This window comes from Condylura cristata, unplaced genomic scaffold (genome assembly GCF_000260355.1).
Source record: "Condylura cristata isolate star-nosed mole 26May11 unplaced genomic scaffold, ConCri1.0 scaffold00015, whole genome shotgun sequence".
Classification (NCBI taxonomy): Eukaryota; Metazoa; Chordata; class Mammalia; order Eulipotyphla; family Talpidae; genus Condylura; species Condylura cristata.
This window is the reverse complement of record NW_004567116.1, coordinates 6,783,167-6,804,470: the sequence shown is the minus strand read 5'-3', so window position 1 is coordinate 6,804,470 and position 21,304 is coordinate 6,783,167. Positions and strand designations below refer to the sequence as shown.

Sequence of the window (21,304 nt, the reverse complement as noted above, 5' to 3'; positions counted from 1 at the left end):
AGGGAGGGCCTATTTTACATATTTTTAAGCACATTGATTCTGTGACCTCCACTCCACTGTACTCAATTTTTGTTTCAAGTGTCCATTTGATGGAATCTTTAGGATTTTGAGTATAACATCTGTGAGTAATGGTAGCTTCACTTATGACTTGGAGTCCCTTCATTTCCTGTGTTTACCTGATAGCCTTGGCCCAAACTACTAATACTAAGTGAAAACAGAAGTGGTGACAGTGGACATGTTTATTGCTGATAAATTTAGAGCACTTTGACATACCAAATGTGTACAACAGTTGTTTTCTAAATCATAAATGATAAAAAATAATATGTAAAGAAACAGTAAATTAGTAAATGCATATATTCTATGTGGCAAATTGCACCTATTGTCATCGATTTTTACAAATACTTTATCCCTTTACTTCACGAACCAACGTTTGTTGTAAATGAGCCCTACTTTCTGAGGATTCACTGATAATATAGAATGCCTAAATAGGTGCAGCGCTTAAAAAGCTGAGCAATTTATACTTAAGTTAATTAGAAAATGCTTAATAAAAATCTGCACTTTCGAATCAACCTTTAGAAGTCCACAAATATTCTCTTTAGTTCAGAAAAATTACCTAATCATAGAAATGAAGGACTGCTCATGTTTCACAAAACCTTATTTACTTCTGTTTCACGAAGCCTTTACTTCCTTATACAAAGCCTTATTTAGTTCCTGACGCTGCAGATGAGTGGGTTCAACAAGCGGATCACCACCATGTGGAACCCAGAAGCCACTTTGTCCTGAATCAGGGAGTAGCTGGTGCTTGGCCTCAGGTAAGTGTTGATGGAGGTGGAATAGAACAGGATTATAGCTGTCAGGGATGAGAGGCAAGTGTGGGGAGGGCTTTGTGTCTCCCCTCCCAGGAATGCATCTGGAAGACTGAAAACAGAAAACCATGGCGTTCAGTATCCTGCCATGAACGTAACTGCTGTTCACCACGGAGTTCAGCGGGCCTGCTGTGAACGCCCCTGCCGCCATCTTGAGGCAGACAGCGGGAGTCTTAGTCAAGGACTACAGGAGGGGATTGCAAATGGCCACGTACCGGTCATTGGCCATCAGCCCAAACAGGATGCACTCGGTGGTGGCCAAGACAATAAAGAAGTACATCTGCAGAAAGCAGCCAGCGAAAGAGATGGTTTTCTTCTCTGATAATAAATCAGTCAGCATCTTTGGGGTGATGGAGGATGAGTAACAGATGTCTACAAAGGACAGGTTAGCCAGGAAGAAATACATGGAATACATGGGTGTGTGCAGTCGGGAGTCAGTCCTGATTAAAAGGATCATTCCAAAATTCCCCACAACTGTATCTGTGTAAATTACCAAAAAAAAAAAAAAAAGACAGTAGAATAATCTGGAGCTCCAGGATGTCTACTAGTCCCAGCTAGATGGTCTCAACATTCTGGTCATTTATTCCAATATATTTTACTTAAACTTGAGTTAAATTCACGTTTTCTTTTGCAAATGTTCACAAGGGAAAGCAGAAATGTTAATGAGTATATCTACACATGGAAAGAGGAAGAAGCAACCTAAGATAATAACATCTGTTGAAAAGGACTTTAAGAAGGGAATGGATAAGCCTTTAAATTTATTAAACAGTTGTCTTCACTAACTCTGGGGTACAGGCCCCTAAATCACTGACCTAAGGCCACATACTGCATGTCAGTTTCCTCACATGCAACATAGATTGTTTGATCTTTATCTAGCATCCCTATATCATCTACATCCAAATGTAGAAAATAGAAACGTGCTTGCTGAAGTCTTCCCTATTTCCTGAACGTTTGTATTTCTGTCTCCACAAGATTACTCTACATATTGTTCAACTCCAAAATTCATGATTGGTTTCCCCAAAATTTCCTCTGTACCCCAACATTGACCATTGCACGTAACCAACATTCTGACGTCTACCATATCTTTAATGTGACTTTTTAAAGTGAAACAAACAAAATTGCCCCATTACAAATGCACTTTGTTTATGAAATGTATGGTAATATTCATATTGTCACATCGTTCACTCAATTATTACCAAAAGAATTCCTATATAGGGTCCTCCCTGGTGGTGCAGCGGGTTAAAACACAGCACTGAGAAGCTAAAGCCACTTCCACATGAGTTCGATTCCCGCCTGCCCCGGAGGTGACCACATGGCAGACCTCTCCTGACCTGCCCGCTGCTCCCCTCAGCAGTGTACTTAGTCGATCTGCCTGTTCTGCTCCCCACTCTGTCTCTGGTGAAGTCTTTCCCCGCCCCTGAGTCTCTGGCCTGTACCCCAGTTCTGTATGCACAAATAAATAAATCTTTAAAAAAAAAAAGAATTCCTATATAAATGAGTTTAATATGATAATTTTAAGTGGGTCAGGTGTCTTTGCTAATCCTTCAATACTTCATAAACATTATAATCTTTTTTGGTTGATTCCATTTTCCACCTATCTAGGTACCATATATGATTGTATTTATAATTTAAAACGATACCTTTAATTACAAAGACTTTACAATTGCATTCATAGGACAAGCTAATAATAGAACATATAATTTTCTTTTATTTGTTTGTGGATTTTTTTAAATTTTATAAACATTTTATTTATAATTTGTATAAAAATTTATTTAATTATGGGTTATGACAATTCAAAAGTATCTTTCATATAATATACATTCAAAATATTTGTGGATAAGTTAATAAATGGAGGCATATTTTATTATATTTTTAAATGCAAGCTAAAAATCTTTAAGTGTTTTATAAATGTTTAGGTTCATCATTTCCTAGATTGTAAATACTTTCACGTATGTATTTAGCTCAAGATTATACTATGGATGTTAATATTTTGCTTCAATAATATTTTTTGAACTAATGAGGCAAAAAATGTAGCAAATGGTATCAAGAATATAGTCATTTCTTTTTGAGTTACATGCATATTTTTTCTATAAAACAATGGAAAGTATGTTGATTCATTAAATAACTGTAGTGACTGTTGATTTCTCTTGAGAGTCAATAAGAAAAAATATAATTAGGAAACATTCTGATGTCTAGTCCAAATTTTCCCAAATGTAAGAGCTAATAGTGCCTAATTTTCAATGGGATTCATTATACTATAATACAAATATATATATATATATATATATATATATATATATAGTAAGTAGTTCTCATTGCTTTACCATATACTCATCAGTGTTCTCTAAGGATAATCATTGCTTATGATATTTATCCTTTTAGTAATAATCTTTCTGTATACTGTTGGAATCAAACTAAACTTGCAACCAAAAGTTATTGTTAATGAGACTCTTTGGGTATCCACTGTGAATTGTTAGTCTCTCTCAAAAGGTGGCAGAATTAACAAGGCAAATTTGTGAACTAAAAGGGGAAATGACCTTAAATAGTATGTCTTCTTTGTCTAGATTGCTTGACTTTTGTTCAAAAATATTCATTAGGCCAAATATTTTTTTCTATTTATGTTAATAGTGAATCTGAAAAAGTTAATTGAAATGCATTCAGAAGCTCAAACATAGTTGCAAGTAGGATATAGGGTTTATTGACAGTCTATTCTTAGACCAAATAAACAGTAGTTTAGTTATATTCACTTTAAAATTATGTAAAAGTAAAAAACAATATTCTATGAAACCAATTTTAGGTAATCCACTGCAGGGTGCAACTAGTAAAGGAAAGAAAAATAAAAAAGGTATTTTAAATGTATAGAGAATAGAGATGTGTGACAGAGTAAAATGACAATGCATGAGAATTAATAAAAGACTTCATTTGGGAAAAAATATAGGATCAATGTTGATCTGAAAATTAATTACATTGACTCATCATTACAGAAGATATTTTAAATGTGAGTTTTGAAGAAGATAGCATATAAGGTCCTTAGGAAAAATAGATTTAACAACACGTACTCAAAACTACTATGGAAAATTATATAAGACATCACTGAAAGATTTTAAAATAAACACTAAGCAGTGATAACATGTTTTATAAGAATAACTCAATATATTGAAAACACTTTACTAACATGGTCTATAAATTCAAAACAAAAACAATTCCAAACAAAATTAAAGGTCATGGGCTAAATGTAAGGTGTTTGTGAATTAACCTCAAAAAGACTAAGTTGTCAGTGATAGGAAATACTCATGAATGTATAGTACTTCATTAATCAGAATGGGAAGTCCAGAGATAAGTCATATATAAATGAAATATAATAAATCATTGATGATATAGGGAGAACTTGTGTTTAAAAAAAAAAAGGGGCGGCCCTCCCTGGTGGCGCAGCGGGTTAAAGCACAGCACTGAGAATCTGAAGCCACTTCCGCATGAGTTCGGTTCCCGCCTGCCGCCTGCCCCGGAGGAGACCACATGGCGTGGCAGACCTCTCCTGACCCGCCCGCTGCTTCCCTCAGCAGTGTACTTCGTAGATCTGCCTGTTCTGCTCCCCACTCTGTCTCTGGTGAAGCCCCTCACCGTCCCTGAGCCTCTGGCCTGTACCACAGTTCTGTACGAATAAATCTTAAAAAAAAAAAAAAAGGGGGAAAACAAGTTGTCGGCAATCAAAAATGAAAAAGAATTTCTCTCACCAAGTAACTCTGTTGTACCACTCCTAGGGTTCGAGCCCTCATTTTGATTTTCCAGTAAACTCTGTTTCGCTGCAGTGGAGATTTTATTTTCACTTCTCAGTGTAGTAAACACAAAAAGGACTGCAGAGGGAGCAGAGGTTCCATCAATAGGTACCTCTGAGCCATCCAGCACCCCCAACTCCAAGCCTGTAGGGGTTGAGTCTTCTCTGGAGCTAGGACTGATCCTTGAGCTCATATTAGATTATTGCTTCAGGTGATGGAATTCAGACTAGTGCTCAGGTTAAATAAGTGTTCAGCTCAAACTAACAATTTGTTCAGGCAAGGAAGCCCTTGCAAGTGGTTCCCTAAATGGAGGAGATTCCTAAGAGATCTCGTCCTAATATATTTTCATATGTGTCTTTAGGCTCTGTTGTTTATTTTGTAAGAAATCTGCACTGACTGGACAGGGATTGGCATCTTGGAAACCAAGAACTTCCAACTTCATGTGCCTGATGAGTCCTAGGGAGGCACAAATTATAGCTTCAGAACTGGGGTACAGGCAAGAGGGGTGGTGAGAGGCTTCACCAGAGACAGAGTGGGGAGCAGAACAGGCCGACTGACAAAGTACATTGCTGAGGGGAGCAGCAGGTGGGTCAGGAGAGGGCTGCCACGCCATGTGGTCACCTCCGGGGCAGGCGGGAATCGAACTCATGCGAAGTGGCTTTAGCTTCTCAGTGCTGTGCTTTAACCCACTGCACCACCAGGGAGTGCCCAACTCTGGGAACATTTTATCAGAACTCCTCTTTCAGTGGCTACAGCAAGTTTCTCAGACATGTTTCTCCAGGAGACAAAGTCACTAGTTATATCCAAAATGACAGGCTTACTCTAAAAGGGAGAGAGAAGAATAAAGGACACTTGCATAGACACAAAAAGGCAGAAAGGTCTGCTCCCCAAAGCAACAAGTTTGCTAAACAAGAGGCCTCCGTGGCCGCAGTGGCCTCCACAGCCAGCCTTGGTAGGTGCTGCCGCGGCGGCTTTGCAGAGCGAGAAGGTCCGTGAAGGGAGGCACTGGCTTGGTCACAGGTCACAGGTCATAGGTCACAGGTCAGAGGCAGCAGGAGGGCTGATGCCCATTGCCAGCGTAGAAATTCCCCTGCTACACTCTTGTCTTTAGGAGGGGCTCATTGCTCTGTGGACTGGTTCATGTTGGCTGATTTTTAGTAACTATAAAGCTTGAAAAGAACCAGAGATTCTACGGAGGCCCTCAATCTCTGTATCCTCACCCGCAGTCTGCACCCTCCCCCACCCACCTCTCTACAGCAGCAGCGGGACACCTGCTTGGGTCTGCGGCTCCTGACCTAGGAGGTTGGCGCTTGTATTTCCATAGCGAGTCTAAGGACTACATTAATCACTTCTACTCCCACCTCCAGCTCCAGGCATTCCATAAACCTGGTTTCTGATCTTGTGTTCCCTCCTTTCCGACTTTTCTACACTTAACCTTGTCAACAACATTTTTTTAATGTAGTTGAAAGGAGAGATCAAGCCCTCCCTGGTGAAGCAACCAAAGGGTTAAAGCACAGCACCATGAAGCTATCTGCAGCGACTGCAACACAAGCAGGATCCCCCAGCCAGGGAGCTGACCCACATAGCACAGCAGACCTCTTCTATCTGTTTGCTACCCACCCCCTCAGCAGTGTGTTTCAGTAGATCTGCCTGTCCTGCTCCCCAGTCTGTCTCTGGTAAATCCTCTCACCCCCCACCCTGCACCTCTGATGTGTACCCCAATTCTTGTATACATAAATAAATAAATTTTGAAAATACTATCTAATCACAAAACAAAGGACTCCTTTTCCTGGTCCTCACATTCCACAAAGCCTTCTTTACCTCCTTGTTCCTGAGGCTGTAGATGAGTGGATTCAGCATGGGGATCACCACTGTGTAAAACACAGAAGCCACTTTGTCCCGATTCAGGGAGTAGCTGGTGCTTGGTCTCAGGTAAGTGTAGATGGAGGTGGAATAGAACAGGATTATAGCTGTCAGGTGCGAGGCACATGTGGAGAGCGCTTTGTGTCTCCCCTCCCCGGAATGCATCCGGAAGATGGAAAACAGAATATACGAGTAGGAGGTGAGAATGACCAGCAGAGCCCCGACCAGATTCACTCCGGCAAAAGTGGAAAAGATGCCCTCATTCAGGCGAGTGTCAGAACAGGAGAGCCGGAAGAGTGGAGGGCTGTCACAGAAGAAGTGGTGAATGACGTTGGAATTGCAGAAGGACAAGGTGCTCACGTAGCTCGTGTTCACCATGGAGTTGAGCAGACCTGCTGTGAACGCCCCTGCCGCCATCTTGAGGCAGACAGCGGGAGTCATGGTCAAGGAATACAGGAGGGGGCTGCAAATGGCCACGTACCGGTCATAGGCCATCAGCCCAAACAGGATGCACTCGGTGGTGGCCAGAGCGATAAAGAAGTACATCTGCAGAAAGCAGCCAGCGAAAGAGATGGTTTTCTTCTCTGATAATAAATCAGCCAGCATCTTTGGGGTGATGGAGGATGAGTAACAGATGTCTACAAAGGACAGGTTAGCCAGGAAGAAATACATGGGTGTGTGCAGTCGGGAGTCAGTCCTGATTAGAAGGATCATTCCAAAATTCCCCACAACTGTAAGTGTGTAAATCACCGAAAAAAGCAAGAAGAGCATAATCTGGAGCTCAGGAGTATCTGCCAGTCCCAACAGGATGAACTCAGACAGTGAAGTAGAATTTTTTCTGGCCATTTATACTCAATATAATTTTCTTAAACTGATATTTCGTTGTAAATATGTCCTTCTTCAAATCTTTACATGTTAAAGTAGGCAGTTAATGAGGATGTGCACACATGGAAAAAGAAAACAATATAATACACCATAGCAATTAGAGTAGCTGAAGTAAGAGAAAAATTGGTGGACAAATGTATAAGCTTTTGCATTTAATGGGCAATTTTCTTCATTGACTGTGGGTGTGGACTGCCTAAATCACTCCTCTAAGAACACATAATCCACTTCTGTTTCTGTCAGCACAGCACAGTGTTCTAATGTTTCCCTAGCATCCCACATCCAAAATGCAGAATATAAAAATACCTTTGCTCTCCTATCCTCTGAACAGATATGTGGATTTAACTCATTTTTATTTTTTCCCCTCTGTATGACTTTTCTGTATACACTTCAACTCTAAAATTCATGTCCTGTCTCCCCAAAATTGTTGATGTATACCCCAAGCAGCATCAATAATACCCAGTTCAAATAAACAGTATCTAGGCACCTATTATATTTTAAAGAAAGTGAAGCAACCGATCGTTCTTACAAGGCACACCATGTATTTAATATTAGATTGAAGCAGACACAGTACCTGTCCACAGTTTTAAAAACAGCACCCAGTCTTCATTATCTCCTACCTGGAGTCTTCCTTCTGTAGTCTCTCATTCCTAGTCATTATTTTAGTAGGGATATTCAGTTGGAGCTTAAAGACAGAGCCAAAATAAATGCCTTTTCAAATAAACCAAAGTTCAGTTTACACTTACATCTCCTATATAAAAATTGTGCATAAATACATACTGCTGCAGTTTTATTTTGCTTTCCTTAAACAAATTGGTTAACCATGGGGACATGATTAGACTTTAATTGTGGAGTCAATCCTCTAAAGGCAGATGCTTCAGTCTCAAAAGAAAAACTATCACTTGTCTACATATGGAAAAAAGTAAAACTTATATAAATTGTTCCCAGATTTCTATTAGTTCCTGATTTATCATCAGACAAAATGTTTATTTACATTGCATCTCTGTTCATAATTTTAGCTTATTCCAAACAGAGATATTGTCTACTATTAAATTATTGTGTTCCCTTTGTCAGTGTGTTGTGTGGTTTTTGTGTGTTATCCCCTTTGTATAAATAAATATAACTTGCATTCCAATTTTAAGTAAAATTAACAAGGAGAACTAAGTAAATTAATTGTATAATCTTTAAGGAAATATCATAGGCTGAACAAATCTTTTTTTATATAATGTCAGAATTTTGTGTTGACTGTTGCCATTGAGTCTCATCTTCCAGACTTGCTAGATCAAATACACAAGTAAGACAAAATGAAATCAACCACATCAGGAGGTTACAGCATGGAGACTTTTGTGCATAGAACACATAAGGCATTCAATATATATTACACCTTTCCATTTAACTTTTCTTTTCTTATTATTTTTTAGATTTATCTATTTATGCACACAGAGCTAGGGTACAAGCCAGAGATGCAGGGGCGGTCAGAGGATTCACCAGAGACAGAGTGAGGAGCAGAACAGGTAGATCGACGAGGTACACTGCTAAGGGGAGTTACAGTCTGGCCAGGAGCGGTCTGCTGCGCCATGTTGGTCATTTCTGGGGCCCGGGATCAAACTCACACAGAAGCGGCTATGGCCAGCTTGCAGTGCTGTGTCCTAACCCATTGTGCCACCAGGGAGGGCTCCATTAAACTTTTCAATGAATCGCCCACACCAATCTTTGTGATCAAAATTATCATCATACACCTTTTACAGAAGATTTGTCACAGTGGTCATGTTCGCGATTTGTATTTCCCATAATAAAAGCTTAACCATGCCTTGGTGTCTAGGGTTATGTTGGAGGCCAGTGCATTGGAGGGAGAAGACTCATAAATATTCCTAGTTTCAGGCCCTCCCTGGTGACGCAGCGAGTTAAAGCACAGCCGTAAGAAGCTGAAGCCACTTCAGCATGAGTTCGATCCCCGCCTGCTCCGGAGGTGACCACATGGAATAGCAGACCTCTCCTGGCCCGCCCACTGCTCCCCTCAGCAGTGCGCTTCGTCATCAGTCTGTTCTGCTCCCCACTCTGTCTCTGGTGAGTCCTCTCACCACCCCTGCACCTCTGAACTGTACCCCAGTTCTGTATGCATAAATAAATCTTTAAATATATATATATATATATATTCCTAGTTTCCTTTTCTCCAACTTCCCTATCCCCGAAAGTATTGCAGCCTAGACCAAAGCCCCTCATCACAAGAAACACATTCATTGTCATGTATACACATTCAGTGCCATGTATACAAATATGATCCTATCACGGAGGCTACAAAGTGTTACAGAGGTCACCGTCTCTGGAGCCAGTCAAAGGCTGGCCCTGAAGCTTATTGAAATGTGCTGTTTGCCACCCCACCCCCCACCCCCGTGGCACAATAGGTTAAAACGCAGCACTGTGAAGCCGCTTCAGCAGGAATTGGACCCCAGCCAAGGAGGTGACCCACATGGCAAGCAGACCTCTCCTGACCAGCCCGTTGCACCCCTCAGTAGTGTACCTCGTCGATCTGCTTCTGCTCTGCCTCTGATGAATCCTCTCACCATCCTTGCACTTCTGATCTGTACCCCAGTTTTGTATGCATAAATAAATAATTGTGATTATCAAAAAAGAGAAATGTACTGTTTGGGGACCACAGTTTGCCGTGCCACAATTTACTGCCAGAACCTATATAAACAACTTGATGACAGTGATTCTTATTTCACTGTAATTTTGCTTTTCAGTTTTGACAGGACAACAAATGAGAGATTCCTCAACGTGATATCAGTTGTTCTTTAGAAACTTAATGAGATCATCCCTTCCATGTATATAGTTCCTCTTCCAACATGATGCCCCTTATATATGGTCCCATGAAATTGCTCATAATTTTGAAGACATGGACACTTGGAAATGTACAGAAGCAAATAGAATGCTTCTGTACATTCTGTCACCTGGTGCATGCTGGGATATCCTCCATGAAAAAAAGCACAATTTTCCTACCACATCTTCAGTTTGGGAGCCTACATCTTTGATAGAAGTGAGTGAACTCCTCACCCACACAGTTGATACTTTTAAAGACTGATATTTCTGTGTAGGATGCACAACAAGAGGGTTCTCTTCAGACTGTAATGTAAGGAATTCTTTATCTCAGTCCTTTTTATATAACAGACCCAGAACTGACTGTCATATCAAAATGGCATACATGTTAACAGAAGCCTTTAGAGATTTTAAATAAGTTGAATGTTTACTTAACATTTTGATAAAGCAACACTGTCTTATTTCCAAGTTCTAGTAGAGAAAGACCACCAAGCCCTGAGATATCAGGTTATGAAGTATCCTAAATTCTCTCATGAACAAGGAGTTAAAAGATCTCTTTAGAGATAAAGACATTATATAAGGAATATTATTTCATGGACTTTGCATATAGTACCAGGCCTTAGCAAACCCCTAAATCCAAATAATTTTCCAAAGACCCTCATTTACTTTCCCATACCAGCTAGGGACCCCTTATATCTGGTTAAAATATATATATTGAAGACCTAAAGTACAAAACATTGACCTTGGTTGATAATTGCTTGTACATCCTGCTGTTGTTACAATGTATTGCTGCAGTATTTTTTCCCAATCCAAGGGATTCCAAAAAAGAAAATTAAAGAATATTGGAGAATATAACAAATAAGCAGTTTCCAGAAATGTATTTTGTTTACATTGCTCTGTAAGAGACATGTATTTTTGTTTGGCTAGGTGAGGAGACTCTGTGAAGAAACATAATTAGCGATATGATAAAAGTTTATGAGTGAGTCTCATACATGGACAGTCTTCCTGGTATGTTCAATCCATGACACTTTCTTAGAATTGTTTTCCCTTTGTAACTCTTGGCTCATTTACTTTACAGACTTTAATACGCAGGAGAACAATACTTCCTCTATGTTATGGTGAAAAATGGACATAGTGGAGCCATCTTTAAATGGAGTTTGGCAGCCATTTTGAGAAGTTATTAATTATACATATTGGACAAAGGCACATTCAGAGGACTGATAAAGGGAACTGCCTCCTATTATTACCTTGTGAACTCCTACCTGACTATTTTCACCTTGTGAAACCATCCCCTGACCACCATCACATTCTCTATTACCTCACCCTTTTGTTCTCTTTATGTTTTTAACCATCTGTCCCTCCTGTGGATAGGTGTAGGCTTCCACTAAATCTGTGTACTGCAGTTATAATTCTGTGATCCCAAATAAATGCACTTTGCCTTTTTAGTGGTCTCCTAAAATTATAGATTAACAGGATTAACAGTACCAATGAGTCTGCTGAATTGAGAGCAGTAAAGTCTGTGGTGACTTCCAAACATGAAGTTTTCCTTTTTTATCTTCCTAGAAACTGAGGTTTAAATCTGCCTAGTACTTAGCTAATCAATAATCCCAGTCCATATTTTGTTCCTTCTGTCCCAGACATGCTGAGCCCCAGTCCCTTTCCTAAGGGTCCCCACCAAGAGGTGCCTTAGGCTATTGGCAGGCTTTCAGGCCCTGCTGATAGGTGGCCCTGCTCTAGGTCAACTCTGTTTCTCTGGGCATTTACCCACCAGGGGATGGGTAACTTAGGATGCTTGATTTGGAAACTATATTCTTTGTCTTCTCCTTGTTTCACACTAACTGTAGTAAATTTCTTTTTCATCAAAGGTCTTATTTACTCGAGTGTGGTTTGTCTTAATTCAGTAGATGGCAGAAGTTATTTAGAATGTGGCAGTTTGGATCCTAGGGTACCTCTCATCCTGCCCTATAACAGAAAGACACCTTTTAAGAATGGAATTGTTTCAAACCATTTTTCCAACAATTAATTCTTCAGACACATTACTATTTTGATTAAGAAAAGATGTTTATTCTCCTCTAATAAAGTGATATTTCATCAATACAACATGTTTTTTAATAGCATCAAAATTGATGTCAGTTTTCTGACTAGATATAGGTAATAGGGAGGTCATTTTCAATAAGTCCAGTATCCTGTGTTATCCATCTCCCACCTTAGGACTCTTATGAAACATATCCTATACCAAAGACAGTTAAAGTCTAAAATGATATTTTAAAATATTAGGAAATATTTCAAAAATACTGATGTAATTGTTAAAGTTAAGTTGAACACAATCAGCTGAACATACCCAGTCCACCCAAAAATCTAATGAGCTAGGTCACTGGAGCTCACCACTTAAAAATTAATAAAAATAAAATCAAAATAAGTACCTCAGTGTCTCACAGCTGTTAAAAGGCAAAACAATCAAGGCCACATTGCCTGAATCATAAGCTCTTGTTCTTCTGTCTTATCATCCAAAGCTCTTTCCTTTAGTGACTCAAGGTATTTGAGTAGGAAAAAACCTATGGTGCCTACGACTCATCTCAAAATTACTTAATTAAAGTGAATTAAAGTGAATGGTTAGCTTAATCTTTCTATTTAAAATAAAGTATAAATACAAAGCCATTCAAGGGCAACTCTAGAATTTCCTCATTTCAATCAATGCTTTAAAATATATTTAATGATCTAATAGACATATAGGAAACAATTTTCATTGACTAAAAAAGTTAAAGTATTATTGTTGCTATTTTTACACCAAAACTCTCCCAGTGATGGACACATAAGCGACTTTATAACTAACTTCATTATAGTCAATTAAGTCACATTTCTTCATCTTACTCATTTAAAATGTGTCACTCAAGACACAGAAATCGATGGAAGGTAATTGCCAATCTGAAGTTCTCTCGGGGCTAGAGACTACCTGGGGATAATGTCTCACTGGACACAGACTAGACAATAAATATTCATCCTTTAATGAGACCTATCTGTAGAATCTGGAGAGAATGTTGTTAGCCTCTCCTACAAATTAAATTTTACAATTCAAAATTCTACATCGTGCTAAGGTAAGTGACCATTCCTTAAATGTTCAACAAATGTCCGTGGAGCAAAGATAATTATTACTTTAAGTAAATTGTATCTTCACTGACTCCCTGTATGGTTTTCTGTTTGTGATGTATGTGGCCTGGGAAAATGGGTGGAAGATAGGCTTTTTGGATTTTTAGAAAATCCATGGTCTTATTTAGTAAGCAAGACTAAGAAAGTCAAACCTCATCAGCAAACCAAACCTTCATTGCACAGAGCACATACACAAATTCACACACAGCATGACTAACTTGCATTCTCATAATAATCAGTTCCAGGACATTATGATCTTGAGAAAGAAGCTGAATATTAAATTGTCATAGTGGTATTAATGCTAACAGCAGATAATAGTGGATACATTTAGCATATAATATACTCTGTAAATGGTATTGTCAATTATCTAGGTCAACTCTGGCTTTAACCTTCCAGTATATTACTATGCCATTGAGCCAAACAATGCATTTAGCTTACTTAAGACATTCAGTGCTGGTAGAAGATTCTCATATCTGAAGTAGCTGAATTTGCCTAACTCTGGATGCCATCTGTTTGACCACAGTACCATTTGAAAAGCAGCAAGAGAGAGCAAGGAGTAAGCTTTAATTTTTCTACTTAAAACAAAGTACACATAAAAAGCCATGTGTACACAGCTTTTAGAAACCTCAGCTTTGCCAGATGAGATTTTCTTTGTCAGATGAGATACACTCCCAGTGGGTCTGGGAGTATCTTAGTTCTTGATCCGAATCTCTCAAGAGAGTGAAATGGATCTGGAAAGCTCTGTCTGTTATCAAAAATTGACTATAGATGCCATCACACCGTTGCAGTTTCCATGGAGACTCAAGGAAAGAAAGGCCAAACTTTGATCCGATAACCTGTTTATGGATATACGATAGCCAGTCATTCAAAACATTAATAGATATGTCACTTTTGACGATCTTGTAATGGGACTTAGGCACCCAATTTTTAAAAATCAACAATTAATATTTCTATGTCCTCCTGATGTAGTTTTGGAGTTGATGAGTTTGAGGTGGGTGAAGTGGGGGGGGGGGTGAAGAATTGGGTTCAATCTGGGAAAGGTTTCTCCAGAGTTCCCCTTCAATTGGCACTGGTGTGTTTTCCTAGGCCAGTTTCTTCAGGAGTCAGAAATGTTATTTAAATTTAAGATTTATTAGGAAAAAGGCTAGAAAAATAAAGGACACTTGCTAGACACAAATAAGCAGGAACAGCTGCCCCCAAAGGGACAGGTTTGCTGAGAGAGGCCCACACAGTTGCTGGAGGGCAGCAATGAGGAGAACAGACTCTGATGAAAGAGGTCGTGAGGAGAAGCCCCAGCAAATGAAGGTCATGGGCAGGCAGAAGGCTGCTCCCTACAGGGGAACAGAGAGCTGGCAAAAAGGAACACTTGCATGGGCCAGGTGGGCAGAAAGAAGCCTGCTGCCCAGTGCCAATGCAGGGACTGAAATGATATCATCTATCTTTGGGAGGGGCTCACCCCATGGAGTGCTTTTCTGTTGTTGGCTTTGAATAAGCTGTAGAATTTGAAAGGGGCCAGATTTTTACAGTGGGCTCAATCTCCATGTCTTCATCTTCAGGTGTGTGGTCCTGACCCCCTCTACAACATCTGATAGCTGCTTGGGTTTTGTGCTTGGTGGTCTAGGAGTTAGGGCCTGAGGATCTTGGTTCCTGTAGCTGGGTCAATGGCTGTGCTAATCCCTACTACACCTGCCCGCAGCTCTTGGCATTGAATGAGCCAGGTTTCGGGTCCAGTGGTGGCTCCTTTCCAATTATTTCTATCCTTATCCTGCATTCTGCTATTAGATATTGTCATACCCTGGGGACAAAAATGATACAGAAAATCAGAAAGAACTCAAAGTCACAGAACTAGTGTAAGATTCACTGCTGCCGAACAATGCAATTGCATAAAACACACACACACACAATAACTTTAATTTACAAGAACAAGCATACATTATGAATCCATGATGTTAAAGAGAAGATAAATTTTGAGAAAACTATTGGGTTTTTTTAATCTATTGAAAAGCAATTCAAAGGAAACAAAGGGTCAGTTACTTGTTTTCATTAATTTCATACTCATGTCAGGCACCTTTTATATATATGTTGTATAAGTGGCTCACGCGTCTCCACAAATGTTGCTGGAATTTCAGGTTTTCAGGTTTAGCTCCCCAGCCAGGAAGGGATGCCAGGCTGCAGGGTCAGTGCTGAGTCCCAGCCCCTACCCCACCACTGGTGGTGTCTCAGGACAGGAATTGTGATGACTCTCATGCCAGCAAAGAGGAAAATTTGTTTAGAGAAATAGACATAAGGCAAAGATTATTAAGGAGAAAAAAGAAACAAGTGGGGCTTCACTCTAGTTTTTACCAGATTAACCATCAGCCGCCTGTGGTCAGGTCAGATCACTTACATCACCTGGAGCCCATCCAACTCCAAATGGCCCTTCAACTAGAACCAATTTTGAAGCCTCCACCATCCTCCTTCAGAGCTCACTTAGATCAGCCTAGGATGGAACCCCGAATGCTCCCCCATCAACACCACTGTCCCCCTTCCATGCCCATGTTCAGCAGGAAGCAGTTACAGGTTTAATCCCTGCATCTTGTCCTAACAGCAATCAGGAGTTCCCATGCATAGTGGGGAAACGCAATAGATTCAAGGTCAAATAGCATAGGGAAAAACTCCAAGCCATAAGGGAAGCTACAAGAATAGAGGCAGCAAATTCCAAAGGGGGGTTCACCAAGCACAGCAAGGGGTAGTAGGACATTCCTGGCCAACAGCTATAAGAGAGTACTTGAAGTAAGGACATTCTGGCGCCATGGCCGAAAGGCAGAGTGAGTGAGACCACTGAGAACTAGCTAGCCACAGAGACTGACTGGGCTTTAGAATAATCAGGGAAGGAAGGTCTGTATCCCTGAGACACAACTCTGCTCGGCTTCTCCCATCTCCGAATCCCACTTGGCTTCTGTTCCTTTTCTCCTTAGTAAACTTCTCCTTATGTCTATTTCTTGAAACAAATTTGCCTCTGTTAGCTCGCTGAACTGAGAGTCAGCAAGTTCCTGCTGCTGCTTCGTGAGACACCACCCATGGTGGTCTGATGGCCAGGCTCAGCGCTGTCTCCACAGCCTGGAATCCATTCCTGGGGGGACACTAAGCCTGACATTATGGTAAGCTGTGGCTTCTAACAGCAGCCCATGAATGACTGACAAAATGAAAACGAATCAACAGGAGTCTTTGATTTTAAATATATTATGCATTTTTTGTCTGTAACTAGAAATATTGGATTTTTTTCAACTCCTGCCATAGACATTGGTTTCAAACTTCAAATGTTCAGTGTAAAGGTAACATAGACACAGACTCATTATACAGGCTTTATTTATGTCCTGAACAAGAGACTTGTCTGTATTAAAATGCATTGTGATTTTATTCTTCTTCTATTTGTTTCCACAGGAGATTTAAGCTGTCCTTGATTCACTGATCACTCAGGACACCTCAGGACACACTCAGGAAATCGTCGATTTTGGCAGAGAAAAGCAGGATGTTGGAGAGTAATTATACCCCACCAACTGAGTTCCTACTTGTTGGGTTCACAGATTACTTACCTCTCAGAATCACATTATTTTTAATCTTTCTCATTGTTTATCTACTAACTGTGGTAGGAAATTTGGGTTTAATCATCCTGGTGAATACCAATACCAGCCTCCAAACCCCCATGTATTATTTTCTCAGCAACTTGTCTTTCTTAGATATCAGCTATTCCACAGCAATCACCCCTAAAATGCTGGTGAATTTCTTAGCATCCAGGAAAAGCATCTCTTACTATGGCTGCGCACTACAAATGTTCTTCTTTGCTTGTTTTGCTGATGCGGAGTGCCTCATCCTGGCCGCTATGGCCTATGACCGCTACTCAGCCATCTGTAACCCTCTGCTCTATTCCACACTTGTGTCTAAGAAGGTGTGTGTGTGCTTTATTGTGCTGGCATACTGCTGCGGGAGCTTCACCTCGCTGGTTCATGTCAACCTCACCTTCAGGCTGCCATTCTGCGGCTCCAATGTTGTCAATCATTTTTTCTGCGATATCCCCCCTCTCTTGGCTTTATCTTGTGCAGACACCCATATCAATGAGCTTCTGCTCTTTGCTTTGTGCGGCTTCATCCAGACTAGCACTTTTGTGATCATATTTATCTCCTATTTTTGCATCCTCATCACGGTCTTGAGCATCAAGTCCTCAGGGGGCAGAAGCAAAACATTCTCGACTTGTGCTTCCCATCTCGTAGCGGTCACTCTGTTCTACGGGACGCTCTTGTTCATGTACTTGCGTCCCACCACCAGCTACTCCTTAGACACTGATAAAGTAGTTGCGGTGTTTTACACTGTGGTCTTTCCCATGTTTAACCCAATAATCTACAGCTTCCGAAACAAGGATGTAAAAAGTGCCCTCAAAAAACTATTAGAAAAAGACTGGAGTCTCAAATGACTAAAAATTTCAATCACTTAAGAATACTCAAGGCCTACTCTTCCAATTTCATCATTAATACTATGCCACAGATATGTCAATTGTTTTCCAATTATAAAAATAGATTTCATCCTCACTACTTTCAAATGCCTTCATTCGTTCACAGAAATGTTTTATCCAAAATGTCCTTGCTCTGTGAAACATTCCTGAATTAAAATAATTAAACTCTATTCAATGAGTGTTTTCAAAATACTTTTTACATTGATTTGCTATATTCTTTTTTTTTATTCGCTATATTCTTTATTATACTGTAATGAAGGTATATGTTGACTTGTCCTTCAACCCATCTGTATTAGAAGCTTCTTGGAAGCATGAAATAAGTGAACTGGTTTACCAGCAAGTGTTCCATAATTAAAGCAGATGTTGTTCGTGTCTCATGTTCTAACCTTGGAATTCCCATAATTCACTTCAATGGGAAAAGCAAGTACTCTCAGTTACCTTCACCCAATAAAAAGACTACTGAAGTTGTTGTCATAATAGTTCTTCCCTAGTATCTGTGAAGGTCTGGCTATCATCATCTAAGCAAAGCATGATCTGGAGTGACTAAAAAAAAAAAAAAAAAGATTTGGTAAAATGAGGATGTGGGCTCTCCCTGCTGTCACAGCAGGTTAAATCACAGTGCTACTAGCCACAGCTGCTTCAGCAATTCAATCCCCATCCAGGCAGCTGACCCACATGCCGCAACAGACCTCTTCTGTCTCACCCACTGCTCCCCTCAGCAGTGTACTTCAGCAATCTGCCTGTTCTACTCCCCCCACTCTGTCTCTGGTGAATCCTCTCACTGCCCCTGTAGCTCTGGCCTGTACCTCATTTCTGAAATGAATAAATAAATCTAAAAAAAAAAAAAAAAAGGATAGTTGAGTCACCAACTATAGTGTATAGACCAGAATGACCAGAACATGCATTTGTCTTCATAGGAGGATTCGACATATAAGAACCCACTATCGAACATATGTGAATTCTTCAGCCGCTCACAGAAATGAATATCGTATAAATAAGACTGACATTTGAAATTACAGTGTAAGAACTTGAAGCAGTGATCAGTGAAAACTGTTTCCAACTGCGTGGGGTCAGAAAAATAGCCACACCTAAAATTCCACCTCCACATTCATAACTTGGGATAGCATTAGCTCTTCCTAAAACTTGACCAAAATCAAGAACCAGTGGTTTCTACTATATAGCTGCAAATATCTGACTTTGGACAGGACACTGATCTGGCGCCTCAGCTTTCATGATTAAGGCAGAAGCATTTTGCTTCTTGACTTTGACAGGGGGGCGGAGTTAAACTGTTGATAATGAAGTTGATGAAACGCCAGAATGTGCTGCCCTTAGATTCATAATCTCAGTTCTTTCCTGGGATTTACTGACTTGACATTGATCTGTAACTGGTTTCCATGAAACACTGTAAAAGGCAGTGTACAAGGGATCACTTTTAGATGGGTTGATCCTTACCTCTCCATCATATCTGAGAAAAAAAAAATCTGTGTTGGTTTTTTATATTAACAAGTGCTACTTGACATTTCATTAGTAAATGTATTTTCACAGAATTTATGTGCCACCATTTCGCCTACACTGGTCATCTGGTTTGAGAGATGGAATCTATTTATAGAGTTGTAACGGTAATTATTCTGTTATGATGTGTGCTTTTCCTTGATTTTTCTAGAATTCAACTCAGTTGTTCATTATATCTCACATCTTCAGTTATTCACACATGCATGTATAGATTAATTTTTTCCTCAGATGCTATAGTTGTCACAACTATAATTTGTTTCTACCTCAAGCAATAAAGATAGAATAATATACAATATCATAGTTGCCGATAACTATTGTATCACTCAGTATCCCAAGCAACCTGTTTGGCATTGAAAAGTAAAGACAGAAATACCTTAACTATGGGTATTTAATAAAAGGCTTATAGAATGAGGTAGAATCTGAATCTAGATCCATACAGAAAGTAGGAGGATATCTTTATGTCAAATGGGAATGAGGTGAGATGGCAGAGTTTATGTAGATTTAGAGAACGAAGAATGCAAAGCATAATCTAAGAATTGTATGTTAGTAATTCCTCTTAAACTTTTTAATTTCTAATCCTGACCTCAATAGCAGGTTTTTCTTTATAACCCTTCACTGATAACAGTACAAATTTATTATTTTTAAATTATGACTATGGCTGGAAATACTAATGTCTACCCTAGACTATCACCTTATAATTTATCTTTAAATTTATATGAAAATTAATTCCCTTCCCTTCTGCCCTCCTTCTTAGGTCTCCTCCTTTCCTCCTTCTCTCCCTTCCTTCCATACTCTTGCTTTCTTTTATTTTTTTTTTCTTATTTACTACTGATTTTCATGGGGGCATAGAGCAATACACTCTTAATTAGGATCTCTGAATTGCATGAGTTAGGTATATGGGAATCTGGAAATACCAAATTTTTCAGCATTTTCTCAGTAATTAATTAAAATTTTAGCATTTTCTAAGATATTATCAATGCATTAACCTTCAAATAGCATCCAATACACCTGGAAATTAAATAATGAGGACAGTAGTGGTTCTATCTTGAAATACTGGACAAATAATTCGCCATTTTTATTTATTTATTTTTTTAGGGATTGTCTCTAATTAACTTATTTTACAGAGAAATGATTTAAATTGACTACCCCTGGGCATGATAGATATTTGACATGAAAAGTGGTTGTATCAGAATTTGTATGTGTGATCTCATAGAAATTTATTATGAATGATCGTTAAATTGCTAGTTTGGGGAATATGACATCACAAATTATGTAAGTATTGTACTGAATCCATGCGTTAGGTAGAACAATACTCCTATTTTATAGGAAAGAAGACAGTTTTGACATTTTGCCATTAGGATATTTGACAATTTCTCTGCTAGAAACACATGACTGTAACATATTTCACTGGTCCGTAAAATTGTAGTCTTTTTATTGTGTCAGTATCTTAAGGTGTCTGTGTTTTCAAAAACACAGCCATGGTACAAGTTTTTATTTATTAAAGGAGCTCAGTTTTATCAATGAAGGCACAGAGGCATTTGCTGCACAGTGAATGAGAGGACCTGTGGGTATGTGATTAGTCTGGGTCTCCAGAGATTATAAAGGAGGCTGGTGATACAACCTGTGGACATCTGAGGTTCCCATCTCCACAGCGAGCTAGAGATTCTGGCCCCAAAAGAAAAGGAGGAATCTTTCATCATTTTTAAAAAAGCAGAAACAAGCAAACCTGTTTTAACAATAAATCCTCTATCCATCACAAAAACCTGGTCTTCTTCACTATCCTACCTAGTCCAGACTCAGCTTTGTTGTGAGTATAATTAAAGGGTAATACAGATTTATTTTGAGCTTTCAATATTTTCTGTTATCTCCCCATGTTAAAGAATCTATATAATTTTAGTATTGTTCCAAAACAGCCAGAAAGCAATTTTCTAACCTGGGCTTTTCATTTATTT

The 21,304-nt window shown here is 39.4% G+C and overlaps 2 protein-coding genes and 1 pseudogene across 2 annotated transcripts; 1 reads left to right on the top strand and 2 right to left on the bottom strand.

Annotated features, from left to right (window-relative positions):
- Positions 1 to 669: 669 nt before the first annotated feature.
- LOC105853650 lies at positions 670 to 4,835 on the bottom strand (annotated as a pseudogene).
- Positions 4,836 to 6,507: 1,672 nt separating this feature from the next.
- Positions 6,508 to 7,351, bottom strand: LOC101636284 (olfactory receptor 5F1-like). Its single transcript, XM_012725281.1, is given in 2 exon segments — positions 6,508 to 6,546; positions 6,548 to 7,351. Coding segments are annotated over 2 exon segments (843 nt in total).
- A 9,511-nt stretch (positions 7,352 to 16,862) lies between these two features.
- On the top strand, positions 16,863 to 17,801 carry LOC101634693 (olfactory receptor 5AS1). The gene has a single exon (XM_004683484.1). It carries the CDS (start codon positions 16,863 to 16,865, stop codon positions 17,799 to 17,801), a length of 939 nt encoding a protein of 312 aa, XP_004683541.1.
- Positions 17,802 to 21,304: the final 3,503 nt, after the last annotated feature.

Coding starts and splice junctions, on each gene's coding strand:
- LOC101634693 (XM_004683484.1), top strand. CDS start 16,863: ATGTTGGAGAGTAATTATACCCCACCAACTGAGTTCCTACTTGTTGGG.